Source organism: Carassius auratus, chromosome 10, assembly GCF_003368295.1.
Source record: "Carassius auratus strain Wakin chromosome 10, ASM336829v1, whole genome shotgun sequence".
Classification (NCBI taxonomy): domain Eukaryota; kingdom Metazoa; phylum Chordata; class Actinopteri; order Cypriniformes; family Cyprinidae; genus Carassius; species Carassius auratus.
Genome location: NC_039252.1, coordinates 11,674,144 through 11,697,173, shown reverse-complemented (window position 1 = coordinate 11,697,173; position 23,030 = coordinate 11,674,144). Strand labels below are relative to the sequence as shown.

The window sequence follows — 23,030 nt, the reverse complement described above, 5'->3', positions numbered from 1 at the left end:
CTTGTACTAAACCCAAAATAAAATATGATCTATTTTTCCCCAAAACTACGCAGATGTGTTTACTGTTAGGTCTATCAATTAATCACAATTATTGATTCCTGTTATTAGAAAGCAGAACAAAACTGTTGATATGTTGATTTTTATAAGATGTTAGATAAATAGTGTGACATTATAAAAGAAGTATTCAGATTAAATGATATTCCTTGTTAAAGTAACTTGCCTAAATAATTTTCATTTGTTACTGTTAAAAACTAGGCCTGTCTATGAAATAATCACAATCTCACGATTTCCATTATTAGAAAACAATCTTAAAAATTAAAACATTAGTTATGGTTTTGTTTTGTTTAGTTTTGCATTTTTCTGGTGATATCAGTTGAGCTACAATTTCATCAGAAAACACAACTGAATGTTTTTCTTAATTGATTATGCTTTTTAATAAATCAATAAATAAACTATTATAGAACTGTTATATAACTATTATAATGTTTTCACAGTAAAATAATACATGACAGAAATGAGCAATAATTAAATTTTTTATTGAATATATATCCTCAACAGTAATGCCATATAGAACAATACATAAAGGTTTTTGAAAAAATAAACAAACAAACAGCCACTGGAACACTGAGTTGTAAGTTAATATAAAAACCTTTGCAAATAAGGCTGCGTTGTCCATATGGTCCATTAGATTTTATTGAAATAAATACATTACACACAACACCCAAATATTTCCACAGTATCCGTGGCTCCAGTCCTCCCATCAGCTATCATCAGCATCGCTAACTTCACTGTAAACCGCACAAAAGGCACATTTGTGAGTTAAGTTGTGCTTTCTCTATATTTTACTTCAGAGGTCCATTCTAACTTGATCTTATGATCAGTGACACAAATGACATGGGGGACATGTTAAAAGTGCTGTTGTTACCCCAGACATCTGGGCCTCCGCTTTCAGCCATCACCACACAGATCATAAGCATTTCAGCCTCTTTTATGTATGCATCTCATGCACATGCAATGTAAAAACATATATACAAACTAAAATGCACAAATTGTGGCTTTCATAAACGACGTATGATCAAAAGAGATCACAGATGATTATTTCATAGAAAAATGTAAAAAGCCCTTTGTGGATCATTATAAACGAAAAATGTGGTCTTTAGTAAATACAACTGCATTGCACCACAACTATTACAGTGAAAACTGGGGCTATAATGGTTTATCCCTTGCGAAGTTGGGGTGTTTTGGGTGTTCTTGGGCTAGACTGCCAACTGGCATCACACTGGCATCTGTGTAGGCCAGGCTGGCTCAAAAACGTCCAGTTGGCATAAACGGTGTATATAAAAGAGTAATGCTGTATACTGAAATGCCCCTGGTTTTATGGTAAAACTATAGCACTTGTGCAAATACATGTTATAAGATATCTGTGTAAATGAAAATAAAATGGTGAAGTAGAGGGTTGCTTTCTGTCTCTCTCTCGTTTTTCTTTCCGTCCATTGAGTTACTCAATGAACGTCTAAGAGTCACAATAGTATTTAATCGTCTCTGTTTTTGTGTAGCTGTGATTATTCTCTCATGCCTTTGTTTTTCCCTTTATCTGCTTTCTTTATACAAATGCCTCTGGTACGTCAGTGCCGTTGATTTTGAGATAGATTTTAGCATCGTTTTCTTTCTCCTTCCTCTTTTTGTGCAGGGTTTTCCTGAAGTACAGCAGGTAGAGTGGTAATAGGAAGCCAAGCATGCTGACAACCAGCAGACCAATATTCACCTAAAAAATAAAGAACATAAAGAGGAGGTCAAAACATGCCTGACGGACATTTAATCCATTTGGTATTACTAAAGCTCTCTGTTGTGTGTGTGTGTGTGTGTGTGTGTGTGTGTGTGTGTGTCATACCCAGAGTGGGTCTCCCTTCAGTGGTCCCATCATGGCCATGAACAAAGGCTGCTGCAGCAGAGCGAACACAGCGCTAACCAATGACTGCATTCCTGTCAGACTGCCGAACTGAGATGATGGGTACCTGCAGACACACAAACAGATTATCTGTTATCATATTATATGATTTAAATGCAGCTATTAATGAAAAAAGTGATGATCACAAGCGGAATTTAATCATGTTTTACAGATAGTATTGATAAACTCACACAGCGGCGTAAAGTCCACCGATGGCGGAGTGGATGAAGCCTCTGACGATAGTGTGAAGGACAAACGAGAGCATCTGGAGACGGATGACAAAATCATACATTATACGCTTATTTCTTATGGTAAAATTAGCAGGTGACATGCTTGTTTCATAATTAGGCCACTAGGGGGAGCTACTGTACAACTCAAGGCACCAATAGCTAGTGATAGTTTCTTCTTTTTTCTGTGTACATACTTGTCTTATGATTTCTGCTATATAGTATACTTGCAGGAATAAATATTTAGAGTAGTATGCTATTCCAAATTTAGCAATAGCCTTCTTCTGCACATATACAAAATAGCATGTTAACACACTACTCCTAATATTGCTGCAATGTGTAGTATGAATACTGTGTACATTATGCAAATACATTACAAATGTATTTGCCATACATTTTTCCATAAGTAACACACACCTGAAGAGGGAGGTTGGGAATTAGGCAGGTGATGCCAAAGCCGACAAGGAGGATGTTGGTGAAGATGAAGGCCCGTGTGGCATTGGTGACTTTCTGAATTTGTCTGTCTCTGCGTTTGGGCTGGGGCTCGTCCCTGGAGACAAAGAGCGGATACAAACACATTTAAAACAGCTGATTTCTTTAGTATTTTGAGTTTCAAAAATGATTATTTAGGTCACGTTCGCACCCATATAGATCACCTAAAAATGTTTTATAACCTACTTGTTGGGCTGTTTTTCATCGTTTTCTCCATCATCGCATTCTTTTAGCTTCCAGTCCATAATCTGACCAATGACCGGCGTTGTCATCAAGCACAAGAGTTGCATCACACCAAAAATAGAGGTGTAGAGGCTCACTGAGAGAGAGAGCAAGAGAGAGAGATTAGAACGGTCTAACAGAGGACGTCTGAGGTTAGTTAATAACTACTCTGGTTAATGGTTGAGTTTATGGCACTCTACAGACTTGTGTATGCGTTACGGCCCAGAGACCAGGTGGACAGGGAATGGGTTACGCTTGACGTGAGTACAGGAGAAGGTTAAATGCGATAACAAGCTTTAGGAAAGACACGCTCTACTGGTTTCTACTGTGCTACTGAGATTCTTACCCAATTCCATTCTCTCCACTGCAAAAATTGTAAAAAAAAAAAATTTTAAAAACACCAATTATAATGTCAATCTGACCTTTTTCTTTTCTTTTTTTTCTTGCTGTATTTACATAAATATAATTCAAATGTTTTTTTTTTTCTGATATACATACATACACACCCTTTTTTTAGACATATTTAAACATGCTTATTCACCAGTGTTGAGATCTCCTCCACTGAGGGACTCCAAGATGTTGTTCATGGCTCCCATGTAGAAGATGAGACGCAGTTGAGTTACACACATGGTCACCAGACTCAGCATAAAGAGAGGGCTGCAAATGCTCTTCATGAATGACTGAGCTGCAAGGAAGTAAAGGAAAACAAAGTTAGTCTAAATTAGTTTTTGACCTTTCATATTAACATATATTTGACATTTTCCTTTGTCAGACGATCACTTACTTTCTTCCTTGGCCTCACACTGCAGTTCCAGGTCCATGGTGGACAGGCAGAGTTTTTGGCCCTCTTTGGCAAGCTCTTTCTGTTTCTGAGTGTTATCCACGCTAAGACGCTTGCCTACTGTCGTCACCTGCCTATAAAACTGCTTTCCTGTAATCTTATGGTCAAATCCCAGCCAACTGAACTTGATCTTGACACTGGATAGACAGAGAGACAAAACGCATACAGAATGAGTTTCAGATATTTGATGGTAGATGTTTGATGCGTGTGAGTTTTGTGTATGTGTGTTTCGTACGTGTAGTCCATGTCCTCGGGTCCAGGGAAAGGCTCCAAGGGCCAGTTGAAGAAGCAGTTGATGAAGACGAGGCCTGCACAGCCTGCCCAGACCACCAGAATCGTGATGAAGGTCACACCAACATCATAAATCACCTGGAAAGATAAACAGTTAGTATCTAAGAACATAATGTGGCAATATAATCTTTTTTTAATTTTTTTACCAAAATGTTTAATCTAACAAACCTTGACTCCAGGAAAGGTGACAGCTGAGGAAGCGTACGAGCCAATCATGAGTGCGATGAAGGTGGCACGCAGGTCGCCAAACATGTTGGGAAGCTGGAAGGAAACACGAGAACAGATTAATTACTAAATTATTTATTAATTAATTATTAAATGGATTGTTAATTAATGAATCTCGTTTGTTTGTTTATTTAAAATGTATACATTTAGTGAGTTATTTTAATTCTTAAGAGTGTATTTTATTTTTATATTTAAATAACCCACATCAATCCTGGAAATTGTTTACATTTATTTTTTATTTTTAATAAACAAATAAAATAATTGTTATAATTATATCATTATATATTAGCAAACCTATTTTTATTTTATTTAATTTAAATTAAATTACATTTATTTTTAAGTCCTTTTCAAATTAAATTTTAAATGTAATATTCTTATCGTCTTCTTATTCATACAATGGCTATTCAGAGGATTGATGAGAAGACAATGATCCACCGACTTTCTCTATACATGGCAACAGGCAAGGAGAGATGGCCAGCAATCATGGGCTGACAAAAGCACAGCAAATCAACAGTGAAAGCAGTTTGAGTTCAGGGGTTCTGACTAGAGCCAGAGAATGAGGTTGGGAGATTTGAAAGAAAGAACAATTGACAGATGATTTGAAAATTACAACACTACCACTTAATCCACCCTTCCTTCTTACTTCACTTTCTGTTCCTCGTTGTCAATAGAACAGGAATAACAGAGGCAGTATGAACTGAGGAATGATCCGTCCAGTCTAAACCGGCTGAAACCGAGTCTCTTTTATGACTCTAATTGGAGCACAGACTGGGGCAGGCTGCTAACAGTTATGCCTTGTTCCTGTGACAACAAATAGATGAGCAACAGCGAGTGGCCTGTTATGTAAGAATGCATCTGAAAGTGTGTGATCAGCGGGTTCGTAATGGATGAGTTGTGTTTTGTGAGAATTCCTGTTAGAACTGGTTTGAAGGTATTCTCCAAATCAATTGTAAAGCGACTTTGCCAGCCCATATGCACTTCAACGGGAGGAATGCAACATGGCGAACGAGAACAAAGCTCTTCATTAGGCCATAAATGCAGTCTTCATATTTTGAGGCAGGTGTTGTTTTTAATTTTCTCAGTTCATGGCTATTAACTTTGAGGCATAAAGTTAATTTTGAAGTCTGGGTGTAAGGGTTCTTTTGAGTTCATGGTCAAATAGTTCCTGAGATCATGCTGAGTGCATGATAACCACAGGCTATTCTTACAGGGTCAGCACACTGGATAGTACATCATCAGGAGTTAATGCATGGTGCCAGTGCAGCAACAAGAGCGAGTCAGCAGGAAAAACACAGAAGTGACTCACAGACGGGTCTAATGATTAATCAACTGCACCAAGGAAAAAGAAACACAGAGAAGTCTAACTAGCTGGGATGTAGCAGAATCAAGGGCACCAAATGTAACAATGCAAACACTGAAAAACCGTTATTAGCTAATCTGAATATCATATAGGACATATCACCTTCAATTTTAATGCTAATTAATATAGCAATGTAAATATTACATGCAACTCGGAGTAGTTGCGTGTAAGTTCAAACACATCAAAAGAGCTGAACAACAAAAAGAAGTGTACACTCATGAATAAGTTAACACACACTTACCGTAAGTGAAGTGAAGGTCATACACATTCCTCCAAAGCCATTAAAGGTCAAAGCGATGAAAATCAAAACGGACAGATCTAGACAAACAAGCACATGTTAAATGATGGAATATTTTTGGTATCTGTTACAACACTTGTATCTGTTTCACTGAATTTGAACTCTTACCATTTGGGTTGCTGGCTCCATACGCAATCATAAGGCACGAGAGGGCAAAGCAGGCACTGGAAAAGAAAAGGTCAAATATTAATGGAAAAATTCAATACTTTTCTGGTCATTAGTTTTTATTGTGATCAGACCTTACCACACTTAATAATTTAGTATATTTGGTATAGTAATGACACTGAAAAATGAAGCACTTTATCTACCTTCCAAGCAGGCGGAGATTGCGTGGGCCGTATTTGTCCATGACGATTCCAAGAGGGAGTGTGATGGCGCTGAGGAGGAAGGAGCCCACGGTGAAGGCCAGATTCAGCATCTCATCCTGTTCTTTACAGATGAGCCAGCCGTTCATCCTCAGATAGTCCTCCGGATGGTTAAGAGGGACCACATCCACACCGCCATCACGCTGGGCAGGCTGAAACTCGTCATATTCATAATCTGCATCATTCGACTGTGATGAAGGCACAGCAGGTAAGGAGAAGTTTGCCGTCGAGCTGTTTCCTTTGGGAAAGAAGGAGAAAAGGAGAGATGTAAGAGGCTATAAGCTGATGGGACCCATGTTAAACATTACCAGCAGCAGCATGTTCCAAAAATCAGCACTCATGTGACCTGATATCCAACCCATTTGATTTGCAGTACTCAACGGATTACCATTTCTGCTGAATCATGTTGAGAAAAGATTGAGAGTGAGAAAATTCAGATGTTGGTGTAAAAACCTGTCACATGTGCCCCTACTGTGAGGCCTATTCTGTTACGTAAGCATCAGTTACTTGTAATTCTGGTTGCTATCTAACACGTGTGGACTCCAACGCCTCATGACAGTTCTTTGAAGTTCCTGACTGTGGTTTCTCAAAACATGCACTCTACGGCCTTGTCAACACACCATGGGTGGAACGGTCAGTGGATTAAGGTAAGGACATTCCAACATTTTTAAAGAGTGAAGGTCATCACTTAATCACCTTCATGTTGTTCCAAACCTGTATGCCTTTATTGTTTTCTTATGTGGAACATTAAAGAAGATATTTGCAGAACTCTGGGGTCCAAGCAACATTGACTTTAGCTTATGAATACGGAGAAATTCTTCAAAATATCTTCTTTGTCTTCCACAGGAGAAAGTAAGTCGTGAGCTATACCTTGTAGTTATGGTGTCCATATAGTGAAATTGCACAAAAACTTCCAAATGACTAAACCGGTTTCACCATTAAACAGCATGGCTAGACCTGTATAAACCAGCCTGGAATGAATTCTGGTTTAAGCTGGTCTTCTCAGCTGTTCTCAAAGTGTCTGAGGTCAACCTTCACCCAGCAGTAAAAGGCTTGGAATGAGGAATCACCATTATGTGGTCTCAATAAAACCTGAGATAAGGGCTGGGAATGATAGAAAGAAGAAAGCTGAACATTTGCTCTTCCTTTATCTTGTTCTGCTGCAGGAACAATGTTTATAATCGTCCTTTTGGACTATTGTACAATCCCGTTCCACATTATCTCACCACGCACATACATATAAACTACTGATACTGAACTAGATGAGACTCCATTAATAGCAGTCTCACTGGACTGGAGACATATAAACTAGATAACTAGACCTGACCTTATGCTAATCTGGCTGTTTTTCCATCTTAAACGCTGATGGGTGATCAGGAAAAAAAAAAAAAAACTTTTCTCAAGAAGTGTGAATGAATTAGACCAAAATCTTTCTTTTCAAACCTCAAGATACCACCCACTAGTGGTGTGAAGACAGTGACTTTGCTATAATTATCCACTGTGTCTTCCTTCTAGAACAATGAGGAGGTTTCCAACTCCAAACATGTTTTAGAACGGAGTGCAGAATGTTCTGACGTGTTTGGCACCCAGTCGTGAACTTTCTAGTGCCACACATGAAGGGTTGGGTTTTACTTCGACTGCCAGGAAACTAGCAGTGCTTGCTCTGGCTTCTTTCCTAAACCGTGCTGATGTGTGAATGGTGTTCCTGCTGTAAACCCTACTAAAGATGCACCAGAGCGGGGGTGCGTAGGCCACACTGATGTGCAAATGTGCAAGACACACCTGGAGAGATAGCAGTCATCTGGTCTCAGCAAAAAAATATTGTGTGCATTCGATAGAGGGGTTGATAGAGGAGCATACATGAACCTATTGAACCTCATTTAAGGGGTTTATTACTTAACCTCACTGTAATAAACTGTCTTCACTATAACAATTAAGTAATTAATATTGCCATGTGCCGTGTGATGCCTTTCTGAGTACGAATGTCACATGGAAATCGAAAATCTTAAAATGATTTCAAACTTTTGAAATGGTGAAGAGCTAACAATAAATTCACATTCCTAAAGGAAACTGTAAATATATTAACATATTAATATGAAGATTTGGGAACAGATTAGGGCAAAAGTGGGAGTGAAAACAAGGAGGAGTAGTTCTTTTCATTCACAGCCATTAGTCTGGTGGCCAGATCTGATAAAATGTAAAGAACAGATAGTGAATGGGACACACACTCGCATACACACAATACAAAGTGTCCCTAAACTCATTTCTGAGAAAGCTTGGATGTGAAACTCTTATCGTGATGACTTCAGTGATTGCATGATGGGAAATCTCAGTGTACTAAACCACAAGAGTCCTCACATGCTTCGCATCATTTAAAATGGTCAACGACGAAGAATTTGAATGCTGACTAATGTCTCATGACATTGTGCTTTGAGACTTGTCTGTGGACTTTAAGCCTGCTGAATACTCTTGAACACTGATGATTTTCGCTGAGACAGTCTTATTACGTCACAATAATGTGACTGACTGAAAGGGCAGTCATATCAGCTGAGTTATGTCAAAAAAGAAACGATAAGCACTTTCCGATGCAAAAATGCCATGCCAAGCAGACAGACAGACAGACATATAAGATGCCCACCACTCCACCCAGAAGAACTGGTATTCCTAGATCTACCCAAACGATAAGCCTCCTACAGTTTCATTCACAAACAACTCTTTTTCTCGGCTTCTGCCCCTCCTCTACCCCCTTTTTCTTGTCTGCTTGGGAATTTCAAACCAGCTTTTGTGGTTAAATAGGTCTCAATGTCCTCATCTTTTATTAAATCAAGTCCAAAGTGCCCAAAAGAGAACAGGACAGTGATAAAAGTGCATCGCCATCCACAATAAGACCAAAACATGTTCTTATGTGATGCTTATCAAAACAAAAGACAGCTCAATCTATTAAAAATGACATAATCAGCAGGTCTGAGGTTCTAACTTAATTTACATCTGACAGGCTGTAAGCTTCTCAATTTAAAGATGCATTTGATTAGGTCAGGATCCCTGTGGAAAGCCATTTAACATTCTTGTGTTTTACTGTGACTACCAGCTGAATTAATGGAAGTCCGTGGTAGTGTATGGTTGTGAGGCTCCTGAGGGAAGACACCATTCCTCCTCCTTAGAGAAGGTAAGCACAAAAGTGTTTTGCTGTGGAGCGCAATCAGTTACACCACATAAAGCACTACTGTCAGTGATGCATTACTGTACAATACACAAGTGACTTTAAAAGTAGGTTCTTTCAAGTACTATCAGATGCAATCTTTGTTTCAAGATCAGAATGGCACGAAGGAATGGAAGGAATTTGCCAATATCCGTAGTGACAAATAAAACACAATCATCTGTTGAATTACATTTTTTTCAAAGGTAAGAACTCAAGCTTTACTTGCACACCATGTAACCTAAATGTTCCCCAATGGCTCTTTTAATTTGGTCGTTTTTTTTTTTTTTTTAGTTCTTGGTGTTGCATTATATACATATGTATATATTTCAGAGAGATTTATACCTGGATCTGTGCAGAGATATGAATAGAAACCCTCAGACTTCAGCATGATGAGTAAGGAGCCCCAACCCAGCAGAACGGCAGAGAAGAGCAGATTTTCAATGATGGCTGTTATTGCCATCCACCAGCGGCGGGCAAATGCGGTGGCTAGAGTGGGTGCCATGGCTGCAAGGAGAAGACAGTGTCTGGTGGAATCAGACCTCACAATCTGTAGATAAAGAAGAGAGAGGTGTGCTGAAGTCATTTGTGTGTAATAACCAAGTTAAACATTTCTGCACGTGATGATATAGAAACCTACTGTAGATAAAACTAAAATAAAGACAGTCCTAAAATGGCTGAGCATGCACTTTCTGGTTCCTTTTTTTTAGTTCTTGACCTTTTAATTATTAAGATGTGTGAATGAGCCACTAAAGCCACTTCAAAGTCTCACATCTTCTTTGTTATGCATATTACTTTCAGAGTCGGTTTTGTCTAAGCCTTTCTGGCTGTTTTGCAATGTAGTGTAAAAGTGACAGGGAGGGGTTCTCATTCACATTACAACAGACCTCATACATTGTTTTAGATGCAAAATATCATAAAGAGAGAATTTTAAGCTATTTAACAAGAAAGTCGAATATTGACATTCTTCGGCTTATCTTAGTGTGACTTGTACATCAAACACACATGGCTTTTTATTCTTAAATTCAGCACTTTTTGTAATGTAACTTTAATGTAAAAACGGTTAGTGGGTAAAATAATAATAGACGTTGTTTTTTTTTTTGTTTTTTTACAAACGAACTGGCCATATAATGCATAAGCATTTGATTAAAATAATATATAGTTATAAGAAATTTAAAACACATACCTTTGAGAGGCAGACAAGCAAGTTCTGTAGGCTTTAAGTGCAGAATGGTCTTCCCCCTGTTGCCTTTGCTCTCCTTCTTCTCCTCTTTGTGCCTGCTGCAGTTACTGGCACTTACTGAGAATTTGTTTCAGGGCAGCTGATGAATTTATAGCGGTTTCATGTGGGAAACCATCGAAACGATTCTATTGGCTGCATCGGGAGGCTGAGTACACCTGCCAGCCAATCAGCTGCGAGTCTGCCGCTGCACTGAAAAATCACGGGCCGTCAACAGGTGAGCTTGATATTTATCAGCATTTGAAGAAGCGGCTCGGTTCTGTACAGGAAATTGTCTGTAGACTTGTCGTCTCATTAAACGGAAGGTCCTTTAATCATCAACGCTAAAATCAATATTTTCGACCGAGATAATTGATTATAGAATTAATTCCTAAACTGCAGATTAGAACTTGAATTATGAAGGTGGATGAAATCAATAGGTATATGAGACGTTAAGGTTATTCAAATAATAAGTTGACAAAATCATGGTTTTATTATGTCACTGTTTCATGAACTTGTTTTTCTGTGAGGAGTCACGGACGAGAGGTGATATGCAAGATTTGCAAAATGCAAGAACAAACTAGCAAACTGTCATCGACAGAAATCAACAAAAACAGCTCGAACTGTCTGAAATAGTGACGTTAAAGGATTTGTTACTTAACACACGATACTGTTTCACTCTCAAACCACATTATTACTTCTGAAAAATAAACTTATTTCCTGACAGACCAGAAACAAGCTATCCTTGCTGAAAAACCAGGTTAAACTGGTCTTCTAGACTTCTTGGCTGAAATTATTGTTACCGTGCTGATTTTTGTCACACAGCGATAAAAGGGGAGATGTGTTTTATTGTTTTGTTCGTGTCATAAACTGCCCAGTTTTCAACAGTAGGCTACACACCCGTTCACCCGGGCTACAGAAGACAGATAGCCTACCGGGTGTAAATCAGGTTGTTATTCTCGGAACACATCGCCCTCGTGTTATTTACCAGAACAGAGTCTTTGCGCGCGCTTGGAAACCGTCTCTGAATGGCGCAAAGCTACTGGGTAATACTTTCAATCTACTTTGAATCTAATCTTTATGCAAACATTAAACGTCACATTTTCTACAAAGGAGATCTCACGACAGCTGCACGAACAGTAGTCTGGTGTTTTCGATTAAATCATTGATCAACCTAATCAGAAAGAACTTTATTATGTATTTGCCTATCACTGTCATATCAATTTGACTGCTGACACTGGCACACACACACACGTTTATCATGATAAATATACCACCTCTAAAAAAGTTTTAAAAAGAATAATCTATTTCCTAAATATTGATACATTATACACTGAAAACAACCAATGATTGATGGGAGGGATACAATACGTGTCAGTTAACTTTAAAAAAAAAAATAAAAATATTGAGTTTTGCATTCTGTCATAGTGAGCTGATATGGTTTCAATTATGTGATCATTACTTTATCACTGTGAAGAGTAAACACTTGATCGGGGGTTCAGACTTGTTATCTTTGCAAAACAAAAGCAGAGGTTTGATAAGAAACTAGGTGGTTAATAGTATTCTAAGAAGTCTCTTGAGGACTTTCAATTCAAATGTTTACAGGCAAGGTTCACTTCTTTACATCATAATCCTCAACTGGGCATTGGTTACTTAAAGCCTACGTGATGAACTACATTCAGTTGAGAACTCAAAGCTTTGAGCTCAAAACGAGCACATCAAACGAACCAAGAGGAACAAAAACAACTGCTCACACTGTTACATAAGCTCCAATCAGCTCACACTTGTTTTTCACTTAACACCGTGCTCTGTGATTTTAGTTCCTTCTCACGTTGGTCTAGGAGCCTTGTGAAATTCATGATTTCACCCTTTAACGTCAGTAAAAATAAGGCACTGTAGATCTTTATTCCAAGAACTTCAAAAATTCAAGCAAATGCTTATTAACATATTGTAATGAAGGTGCAAGGGAAAGGTATTGTCCTCTCACTAGGTGGTCTTGAAAGAAGTTTCACATTTGAATTTTGTAGTTGTTTCAGTTTGAAACATAAAAACTTGACCATTATCTATCATTTAAACGTTTTTTTAAACAACAATGTTTAAATTACTCTCACAAAATCTAAATATTAACCGTTCATTTATTATCATAAGATTTGTAAGCTAACAGAGATGGATGAAATACTTAGATTTTAACTCAGAGTTTCTTTATCATGATGATGAAAATTGTGCCTTTATTGTAACTTCAGAATTACAAATAATCCACTGTCATTCAAAAGTTTGGGGTTAATATTTTTTTATTCATGGATAAATGAATGCAGCAAAGGTGCATTAAATTTAAGTACACTGTAACAGAAATGTTCTACTCTAAATAAATGCTGTTCTGTTGAACTTTCTATTCATCATCAAAAAATCCTGAAAATAAATACTAATAATTTATCATTGAAAATAATAAGACTTGTTTCAGGAAATGATTTCTGAAGCATTACACACTGATTTAATAACTGCTGAAAATTAAGCTTTACCATCAGAAGAATAGAAAATTATTGTTGTAAGCTGGAATCATATTTTATAATACTGTTTTACTGTATTTTGATCAAATAAATGCAGCCTTGGTGAGCATTACAGACTTCTTTCAAAAACATTTAATAGTACTACCCACCCTAAACTTTTGAACGTTATACAGTGTTCTGAATAAATCTGGTGAGATTGTGGTCAAGTAGGATATGTCCACAGAAAGATCAGCCTGATATCAGTCTGAGCATGAATGTTGTGAGCAGAAAGCAAAGAATGCTTAAATCTGTCCTCCGTCTGCCACCACCTGTGGAAGAAAAGATCACGGACATTATATCTCCAAACCGTGAGTTCACATTTGGGAAATAATGCCATTAGAGACGAACCCAATAAAAATGTAACTCACCTGATCGGGGTTTGACAATAAACGTTGTCTCCATTCCAGCACGGATGTGGTTAGCAACATGACAGTGCAGAAGCCACGTTCCATTGACCTCTGCCACCATCTCCAATGTCTGAAACGATCCTGGGATCAGGTCATACACATCAGTACGGTGAGCCTCATCCGTCTGAGAAAAAGTCATAATAATGTGTGCGTTTAGTGAATGAAAACTGCTTGCAGAAAACACTAAAAAATCCCTTCATTCTATTGAATCTGATTGTCTATTGTGCACCTTGTAGGTGAAGGTCTCAGCGTGAAAATGGACGGTGTGAATATCTGCTTCATTGCCCATCCCGAACAGATACCAAACCACCCTTTCTCCCTCCACCATTTCTAGACCATGCAGGTTTGCGTAGAGCTTCCCGTTGATCCCTGTCAATAGTGGCAGAAAACAAAACTCTGAGCCAAAATTACATTAATGTACTTTCTACAGTTGTCCTTCTTACATCTAAACTGTGATGTACTGTACAACACAATTAGTGAATCCCATTCAGTCCATCATACATCAAATAATGCCTCCTAGTGGTCATAATTTGACTTTCCTTCAGCATATCACAGCAAAACACTTTACTGGGGTAGGGTTGCATTTACTTGCGAGCTCTCACCATACATCTTGTTGCTTTTCTGAAACTCAGCATCTCTCAGAAGAGGTTCTGAGCTGTTGTAGTAGGACTGAATGTTTTCCTCCAGGTACCAGGATTTATTCTCATCAAACGCCATGAAGAGGAGAGCAAATTCTCGATCCACATCCGTTCTCTGTCTGTCCTGGTCCAGTACACCCTTCCTGCAGATTATTAATGGCCCAATGAGACCACTGGCTGTGTCCTATAAAATATATATATATATATATATATAAGTAAATAAACAAATGACAATAATGTTGTTATACAGTATAAGAATAAGAACTATTATTTTCATATTAGAACTGTTACTATAATGTGACATTCAGTAAGGAATTAAAACTCTATTATTACTCTGTTATTAAGAGCTTTACCTTAACAAAGTCCACTGCTGAGCGGTAAGCAAATGCAATGCAGTTTGGGTCAGACACTCCTGGGCCAGATTTAACTGGAATGATCCACCGGTACTGAGTCATATTTCCTGCAGTAAAGAGTTTAATTTGCATTCACGAGAAGAAGACTGTCATCTGTGTAATGGGTAAACGTAGCAGAAGACGGGTAATGCTCAAAACACACAGCTTTATGAATCCTTGAAGGTGCCTTTGTATACATTTCACAGGTGAGATAAAGAGGCAAAAAGGGTGGGGGTTTCAGCTCCTTTACCTGGCATGACGGCCTCTGGTTTAGAAAGGGTCCTGACTCCATGTGCCTGTATTGAGTAAGGATGGCTGGCTTTGTTCATGAATGTGATCAGCAAAACCTGACCTACTTCAGCTTGGATTATAGGTCCTATAAAGATTATCACACATCATTCATTTATTCAAATGAGGAACACCTGATACATTAGGCAAAACACACATTTGAATAGTTATTAAGTCACCTAAAATCTCCAAGTGTTCCTCTCGAGGCTGTCTCAGTTTCCTTGTCCTGAAGGTGGCATCAGTGTATTCTCGATAAACTGCTTTCTTGTATCTGGAGCCGAGTCTGTTCTTTCCCGTTCCCACAAATAAACTGCCGGGACTGAGACATGTATCTGGTTATAAATCCCATTTAAATACCACGACTCCAGCAGAAGACGTTGCCTGTTAACTGACCTCTTGTCCTCGGTCGTGTTGAAGTTCTGCAGCTCCCAGGTGCGATCGGGTGAGTAGTCCCACTCTACCTCTTCGGCACAGATGAAATACTCTATTATTTGAGACTCTGACACTGAGATGTCCTCATCCTTTGAGCCCATCACTCTGTACAGCTGTCTCATCCCAGCAACATAGTGATCAGACACTAGACAGCTCACCTCAAATACACCTACAAACAAAGGGAATATGTAGAAGGTGCCAAGCAGACTTGTATTGCTTATGTGTGTGTGTATAGATAGATATACTGACCACTGGAGTCCGGTTGCATGGACACTGTGACTGTAGTGTGTGGGAACAGGCCCAGCGTGTCATGAGTTGTTCCCTGTCTCTGGAAAGTGTTGCCTTGGAAGTAAATACCATGTATGTCCGTCTCTGTGCCAAGTCCCATCAGATGCCATCTGACCTTTGACCCTTTATTCATCTCAAGGCCAGGCAGGTTCCCATACATAAAGCCATTCACAGCTACATTACAGAAAAGCAGGAAAGATATTGAGTGGATTTGAAACTTTCAGCTGATATTTGACCATTAACCGGAGTCAGATTTTTAAGCCAAAAATATACTTAATTTGTCTATTTACCGCTATACTTAAATTTGTAATCTGTCTGTGTGAGAATGAAGTTGTTTGCACATATGCCCAACTATAATGCAGTTGGTAGTTGATTTCCAAAACTCTGTAACTGATTTCCAAGGGCATTTTTAATGAGTGAGTCATGATCGATTGATTCATTCAATTGATTCATTCCAAACAGCTGATTCATTCCTCAGGAATTGTTTATTGAATCATTGACTCACCTTAATCATAAAAAACGCTGAATCATTCAGAAATGAAACGTGCTTGATCAGAGATCTGTTCTGCTCTGACTCTGTAACTATTTTTGTAACCAAAATCAAGCAAAAACTGTCTATATATACAGTATTGACTTAAAACCGACATTGTATTGATATCATTCATTTGATATCATTGGATAAAGTATTAAAAAGTGAAGATCTTAAAAGGAAGATGAGTGTCCGGCTCAACACTACGGTAGTAGGTGGATATGTTATTTCAGAACTATACTGTCTGACCAAAAACCAGACAGATTGCCACCTTACTAGGTCTTTGATTTTAAGAACTACTTACAGAAGATGGAAAATACTAATTTAAACAACAGAAGATGAAAGTAGAAAGTATCACAAATAAGGCATTGCACGCATGTGTCAAGTTTGTTTATTCTAGAGACGGGACTTTGAGTATGTTTAGAAAGGCAGACAGAAAATGAAGCAAATCCCGGGCAGGCAGGACTAAGGTGTGTGTGTGTGTGTGTGTGTGTGTGTGTGTGTGTGTGTGTGTGTGTGTAAATACCATGCATTTTATTGCTCTCCCAAAACTCCATATTCTCTAATTCTGATTCATTGGTGTCAAAGATTTCAATGTTCTGATTCAAGTACCAGCTGAGATTTTCGTCAAACACTGTAAACAGCAGAAAAAACTCCAGACTGATGTCTTTCTGTAAGAAAAATCACACCATACATGTGTATCTACATATAAAAAGTAATTATTTTAAAATCATGGGCCAGTCCAGCACCTAATCTTATTTTACCTGAAATCCATTGGAATCCAGTGCATCTTTCTTACAAACCAGCAGTGGACCTATGAGACCAGAGTTGGTGTCTCTGACTGGATCGCTGGAGGAGAAGTACAGGTAGGAAATACATGGAGGGTCACTTTCTGACGGTCCCTCCCTCAACTGCCAACTGTAGGTGAACCTTTCACCTGGCTGAACTTGATATCCTTTCCTCTTTATACCTACAGTCAATTCAAAGACATTTATCTCTCTAGGATCAAACAAACCTTTTGATTGTCAGAAGTTATTCAGATGGTGGAAAACAAAGTCTCACCATCTTGATAAAAGACACCCTCAAAGGGTTTGTTGTAGTGGAGTCCGTGAGGCTGGATACTGTAGATTCTGTCAGCCTTGTTCATAAACATCACCTGAAGGGTTTCTCCAACTTCAGCCCTCAGTACCGGACCTAAAGGCATCATGATCACTAAATCTGACTGTAAGGTTTGAATCAATCTCATAAAACACTTTTAAACTAACAGAAGTTAAAAACAGTATTGGCATTATAATGATTAGGATCCTACCCAAAATGCCTAGATGAGCCTCAGCACTGGTTCGTTCTCTCTTTACGGTGAAACTCTTATCTGTATATTCTCTGTAAACCACTTTCCAATACTTTCCACCAAGTCGGCCACCACTCATCCCGAAGAACATCTCTGAAATGCTAAGGACAAACAAGAATGATTATTATTAGCTTCATATTCACTTTTGTAATGGTTTGAGGTGTAAGTACTGTAAATAAATGTGTGATTGTGAATTATAATCAGGTGTTAGACCTCCCAGGTTTGGTCAGCGACTCGTTGGTCAGTTTGTCCATCCCTGATGGTGCGTAGTCCCACCGAATCTTCTCAGCAGCAATGAAATACTTCCTAATCTTCCCACTGAGATGAACTGTGGTGTTCATCTCATCCTTGCAGGATGTAACTTTGAACAAGGCCTGCATACCAGCTGCGGAAGACAACAAGGAAGAGCAGAACTATGTTCCATGTAGGCATAGGTACAGCAAGTACAGCTCCTTAAAGAAACTGAACCTATCTATCTATATATATATATATACCGTAATATAACTTTTTTGTATTTATTTATTTGTCATTATGTTGTCATGTTATTAACATGCTTGGTCTAAAATTACCTTTCAGGTGATCATTGACTTGGCAGTTCAAGAGCCACGTCCCTATTGTCGCGGGGACCATCTCTGCAGTGGCAAAGGTGGCAGAAAACAGACTCAGGACATCCACACGGTGCCCCCGGTCCAGGAGTGTGTGTCCGTGGAAATAAACAGAGTGAATGTCGATCTCGTTTCCCATGCCAAAGAGATGCAAAGCAACCGTGTGGTTTTGGCAAAACTCAATGCCCGGCAGGTTGCCGTACATGTACCCATTAATGGCTAAAAATGGGTGAAAAATTACATAATGACTCAAACTGTGTAACTTGTGTTTCCATTGCGAAAAAAACTCACCACACCATTTTCTTTTTGTCTTTTATGTTTGAATAGCGACAATTGTACTTCATAGTAAACAATCAGATGTGTACCATGCATCATGTTGGATTCTTGGAAATCTTCTCTGGCAGGGTCCACACCATAGGGATCAGAGCAGAAGGTCTGGATGTTCTCTTTCAGGTACCAGCTGATGTTCTCATCCACCACACTAAACAGGAGGACAAGTTCCTGCTCCACATCAGCACGTTGATTCTGCTGGTGATCTGAAGTACGCAAGGTTCCTGAGAGCGACATTTTGATTTGATATGCAATTCAGTATGTATTCGGGCTGATTTTATAAAGCCACGAGAATCAATTTTTTATTAAACAATTCCTTTCTTCTATGTAAGTCTCCGTCGCACATTTAAGAGAACACCACAATGCAAATGTGCGCATTCCTCTGATTAAAAACTAGGAGCCACACATCTGCGTTGTAAATCCAAACGCCAGCGAATTAAGTTTGTAGCTTCATAAAATTACAGTTGAGCCACTGCCATTACATGGACTATTATAATGAAGTCCTCACTATCTTTCTGGGTCTTGAAGGTGTTAGCTGCAGTGGTGTCAATGCAGGGCCAGAAAGCTCTTGGATTTCATCAAAAATATCCAGAAGATAAACAAAGGTCTTACAGTTTTGGAACAACATGAGGGCGAGTAATAATGACAGAATTGTAATTTTTGGGGGAACTAATCATTTGAAGCAACTCTAGTTGACCTTTATCTAAAAAGTTTTAGTTTTTTCTGACAATGAGAATGACTGTTGAAGCTTTACCTTTCTTACAGGTGAGAAGGGCTCCAATAAGCCCAGAGGAAATGTCTTGTGAAGCACTGACGTGGGAGTGGTAGGCCCATGTCAGGCAGTTGCCGTCACCCGTTTGAGGTACATAATCTGGCTTCACGGTCCAGATGTAGGTGTAATTTCCACCCGGTGGAACCCCGTCATCCTTCTTCATAGTGTCTGAGGTTCCGTCTGGATACAGCGCACCTAGTGGAGACGGGAGGAAGTCAACAAAAGCAAAAGTGGAATGTTTGAAATATATAAGAAGTGAATGGCAGAGAATTAGGTTTTACCTTCTGAGTCCTTCGCATAGGAGACACCGTGAGGATGCATGGAGTAACGTCTGGAGGCGAAGTTCTTCAGGTGTACGATGATGACATCATGGACCTCGGCCCTCAGTGTGGGGCCCAAATAGCCCAGCCAGGAGGGTTTGGGAATCTCTTGAGAATAAGAAGCATCTGTGTACTGCTTGTATATCGCCTTTTTGTACACACTGCCAATACGCTGAGGCTCGCGCTGCAGGAATACTGATGCATACCTGAGACATGAGAAAGATAAGATTTCTGTCCAATATACCTGTAAACCCGATGGGGTTATTTGGGCAATAAACATTACAAATCCATCACTGAATGTGTTAAATAAAATGTGTTGTGAGCAATGTATATTTAATTACTAAAACTCAAAAAATTCAGGGAAATATTTTTTTTAAATCTTATATGTCTTTATCTTGAATAAGCCTCTATTTATGAATGAGTGACAAACGTTTTATTTAGAGTGTAAATTCAAGGATAGTAGTGGAAATTTCCTAGTGGGCACTGGTACAGGAAAACTATATCAAATGAATTCCCCAAATGAATACAGTTACAGTATATCAAGCTACCAGATATTGTCTAGAAAAGGTCAGTCCTCAAAACTGTCTGGGTAAACAAGAAAGAGAGAACAGCTACAGTGTTTAGTAGACGAGTGCAGAGAAAAGGTGCAGGTGGGAGGATGCCAAATCTAAACAAAACAAAACAAAAAAAAGAATCATGTGACGGCATGTCTGGAGTTTCCAAAAAAAGGAATAATGGCATCCCTGATTTTGCGTTCTGATAGTATTTTCTTTTTTTTTCAGTTAATGCTATGTGTGGTGCAAATTTCCCTGTCCTCAAAAAAACTAACAAAACAATAATAAATAAATAAATAAATATATATATATATATATATATATATATATATATATATATATATATATATATATAGATAGATAGATAGATAGATAGATAGATAGATAGATAGATAGATAGATAGATAACTATACAAAGTAAAATGAATGCAAAAACAAAAATATTTTATTACAATAAAATTAACGATGGCTGAATTTCATTGTAAGAACTTGAAAAGAGTGAATATAGAATATAGAGAGACTTATGTCACTTATACTCAATATATACACTATACATTTTATGGACAATTTTAAACATTTACTATTTTGTCCTTTTTCAATCAGATTAATTTTAATTAATAAAGAAGATTATAGAATGTGTGTGTGTGTGTGTGTGTGTGTGTGAAATGTAAATATATTCTACAGTATATTAATATATAGTAACAATAATAATAATATACATAAATAGTAATCTCACTCATCCACCGCAATAGGTTTCCCAGTTATCAGATTATAGCCGCTCAGTGCGTAATTCCAGTTTTCCTCTTGAATTCCAATGTAGAAGGTTCTGCTGATTCCAGACACTTGTACTATCATAGCACAAAAGATGCTCAAATTTCCCAGACAGGTCCAGAAAGTAACCATAGTCTCAGAAAAACGTGACTGTCCTTGCTAAAATCCTCAAATACTTCTCAACAGGAACGTTCTGTGTGGCTCTGCGTTATTATGTGACAGCTAAGACAATAAGATGAGCAGTCATGAGCCATGATGACAGTCTTCTGGGATTCACACACCCATGAAATTCATGGTAAGCCCTTCCCTGCCAGAAGAACCCATCTAGATGGCTTGCTGTAATATGGTAGCTGGTTTGTAGTTGGTTATTAGCTGATTCAAGCTGGCCGTTAACTGGTGCAAACTGGTAAATCATCTTGGAATTGCAATCAACAAACCATCTTGTCACACTAGTTTAAAGTGGCCAAGATGATTTTGAACATGGACAACCAGTTAACAACCAGCTTGCACCAGCTAATGACCAGCTAGGAACCAGCTATCATGTTCCAAAACACAGCTACTGGATTTAAACATAAGTTTACATAAGAGAAGTTTTAATATAAAATGGTATGGCTTGAATATCTTTAATTGCATTTCAGTTGTATATATGAGAGTCTATATAAGAATTGTATTCTATTTAAATGATAAACTGAGATGTCTAATGCTATTTAGCCTACTAATTGTGGAATTGAGATTTGTGATACAATAAAAATTACTGAGGGAAAAGTTCCCATAAAATGTTTTATCCCGGGCCCCGTAAACTTTAGCAATGACCCTACTGTCTCCAATATTACAAATATGAATATACTTCATATTAAATATTGTCTACACCACAAAAATATCCATTATTTTGTCTTTTTTTTTTTTCGTCACAGCTGTTTAAGAACATTTGCTTTGAAAATGCTTTGGTCAATCATGATTATGAAATAAAAATCACAGGTCACAAGTTATAATTATGATATAAAATTCACAATTATGGCAACATTTTCGAAATGAGAATGGACCGGCATTTAGAAAAAAATCTTATTAACTCTGCTATTATTCTTGATTTTTCAAACTGCTAACATTTGCCGTTTTGAATTATTACTTTACTGGGTGACCAAAAAGGGAGTATTATCTGTTTCAGCTGTTAGATCGCACTGGTGCCTCACTGCACATATTCACTGGAGACACCACAGTCATTCTTCGAGTCATTCGACGTGAGCAGGGTGCTCATTATTATTTTTTTTCCATCGATACTGAAGCACACGTGAACTACAAAGCCTGTTTTACCTAAAAGTTTAGCTTCAAAACGGGCAACATCACGAAACGATTTGTCCCGAATGAGAGAGGTAAGCCCAACCTTACCTTATGTTTCACTTTAAATTATTATTATTATTTGTTTTTTGTTCATAGATAAGCCTATATTATTATATGCTATAATTATGTTGATCCAGTAGAATTATATATTTTAAATTCTTGTTCTGTTCTGATAGTTAAATGTAAAGGATTTGTTTTAAAGTGAGGGGAACTAAAAATATCCTATTTGGTACATTATAACATTATCAGGCCTGCCATTATTATTTCTAATTGTAATAAAAATGCAACTTAAACATGACTTATATTGTTTTCTCTCAAAAACGTAATTTATTTTTGCTGTGTTTTTTAAAAGAAATGTCGAAACGATTAATCTGTAATTTGTTTTGTTTTACTGTGGGTTAATCTAGGCTGTGCTGTTAACTATTAACAAGTTTAGTGTTTGTGTTTATCCATTATATATATATACATATATATATATATATATATATATATATATATATATATATATATATATATATTCATTGCATCTGAAAATTTGCCTACTTTAAAAAACAAAACAGCCTCCTCCCCATAAAAATTGTGCATGCCAATTTACTTTGTGCGCTCTGGCACAGAACCTGCCTCCCAGGAATTGTTCATTTTAAAAACAATCAAACGATATTGTTTAATTATTTAAGTGTATTTCTAATCTGTCTATTTCTTTATAATATATAAATGTAATTTGTAAAAAATTTTACATTTTTTTATGTTTTTTTTTCAGCTTCCTGTCAACTCAGTCTGGATCCAAA

General features: G+C 37.8%; 2 protein-coding genes across 2 annotated transcripts; both read right to left on the bottom strand.

Annotated features, from left to right (window-relative positions):
* Positions 1-518: 518 nt before the first annotated feature.
* On the bottom strand, positions 519-10,791 carry LOC113109872 (large neutral amino acids transporter small subunit 4-like). The gene is made up of 13 exons (XM_026273681.1): positions 10,652-10,791; positions 9,811-10,015; positions 6,213-6,507; positions 6,013-6,068; positions 5,848-5,924; positions 4,190-4,282; positions 3,966-4,099; positions 3,674-3,867; positions 3,431-3,574; positions 2,854-2,986; positions 2,593-2,725; positions 2,140-2,213; positions 519-2,015 (listed from the first exon to the last, which is right to left on the bottom strand). Exons 2-13 carry the CDS (start codon positions 9,968-9,970, stop codon positions 1,886-1,888), a joined length of 1,623 nt encoding a protein of 540 aa, XP_026129466.1. The 5' UTR covers positions 9,971-10,015; positions 10,652-10,791; the 3' UTR covers positions 519-1,885.
* Positions 10,792-13,189: 2,398 nt separating this feature from the next.
* On the bottom strand, positions 13,190-20,988 carry LOC113109477 (hephaestin-like protein 1). The gene is made up of 19 exons (XM_026273037.1): positions 20,870-20,988; positions 19,541-19,785; positions 19,242-19,454; positions 18,523-18,711; positions 18,122-18,376; positions 17,766-17,937; positions 17,514-17,653; positions 17,267-17,398; positions 16,969-17,174; positions 16,731-16,875; positions 15,637-15,849; positions 15,349-15,556; positions 15,135-15,274; positions 14,918-15,043; positions 14,629-14,735; positions 14,240-14,459; positions 13,867-14,006; positions 13,599-13,761; positions 13,190-13,499 (listed from the first exon to the last, which is right to left on the bottom strand). The coding sequence occupies exons 1-19, from the start codon at positions 20,986-20,988 to the stop codon at positions 13,420-13,422; spliced, it is 3,213 nt and encodes a 1,070-aa protein (XP_026128822.1). The 3' UTR covers positions 13,190-13,419.
* Between the last annotated feature and the right edge of the window lie 2,042 nt (positions 20,989-23,030).

What these genes read in the sequence shown, in the direction of transcription:
- LOC113109872 (XM_026273681.1), bottom strand. Translation starts at nt 9,970, where the DNA reads ATGGCACCCACTCTAGCCACCGCATTTGCCCGCCGCTGGTGGATGGCA. An exon ending in AATCTCCGCCTGCTTGGAAG is followed by an intron (nt 6,069 to 6,212) that starts GTAGATAAAGTG and finishes TTTCTTTTCCAG; the next exon opens with TGCCTGCTTTGCCCTCTCGT. An exon ending in GGTGGACTTTACGCCGCTGT is followed by an intron (nt 2,016 to 2,139) that starts GTGAGTTTATCA and finishes GTGTGTCTGCAG; the next exon opens with GTACCCATCATCTCAGTTCG.
- LOC113109477 (XM_026273037.1), bottom strand. Translation starts at nt 20,988, where the DNA reads ATGATAGTACAAGTGTCTGGAATCAGCAGAACCTTCTACATTGGAATT. An exon ending in AAACCTATTGCGGTGGATGA is followed by an intron (nt 19,786 to 20,869) that starts GTGAGATTACTA and finishes CTCATGTCTCAG; the next exon opens with GTATGCATCAGTATTCCTGC. An exon ending in AGTCAATGATCACCTGAAAG is followed by an intron (nt 17,938 to 18,121) that starts GTAATTTTAGAC and finishes TGTCTTCCGCAG; the next exon opens with CTGGTATGCAGGCCTTGTTC.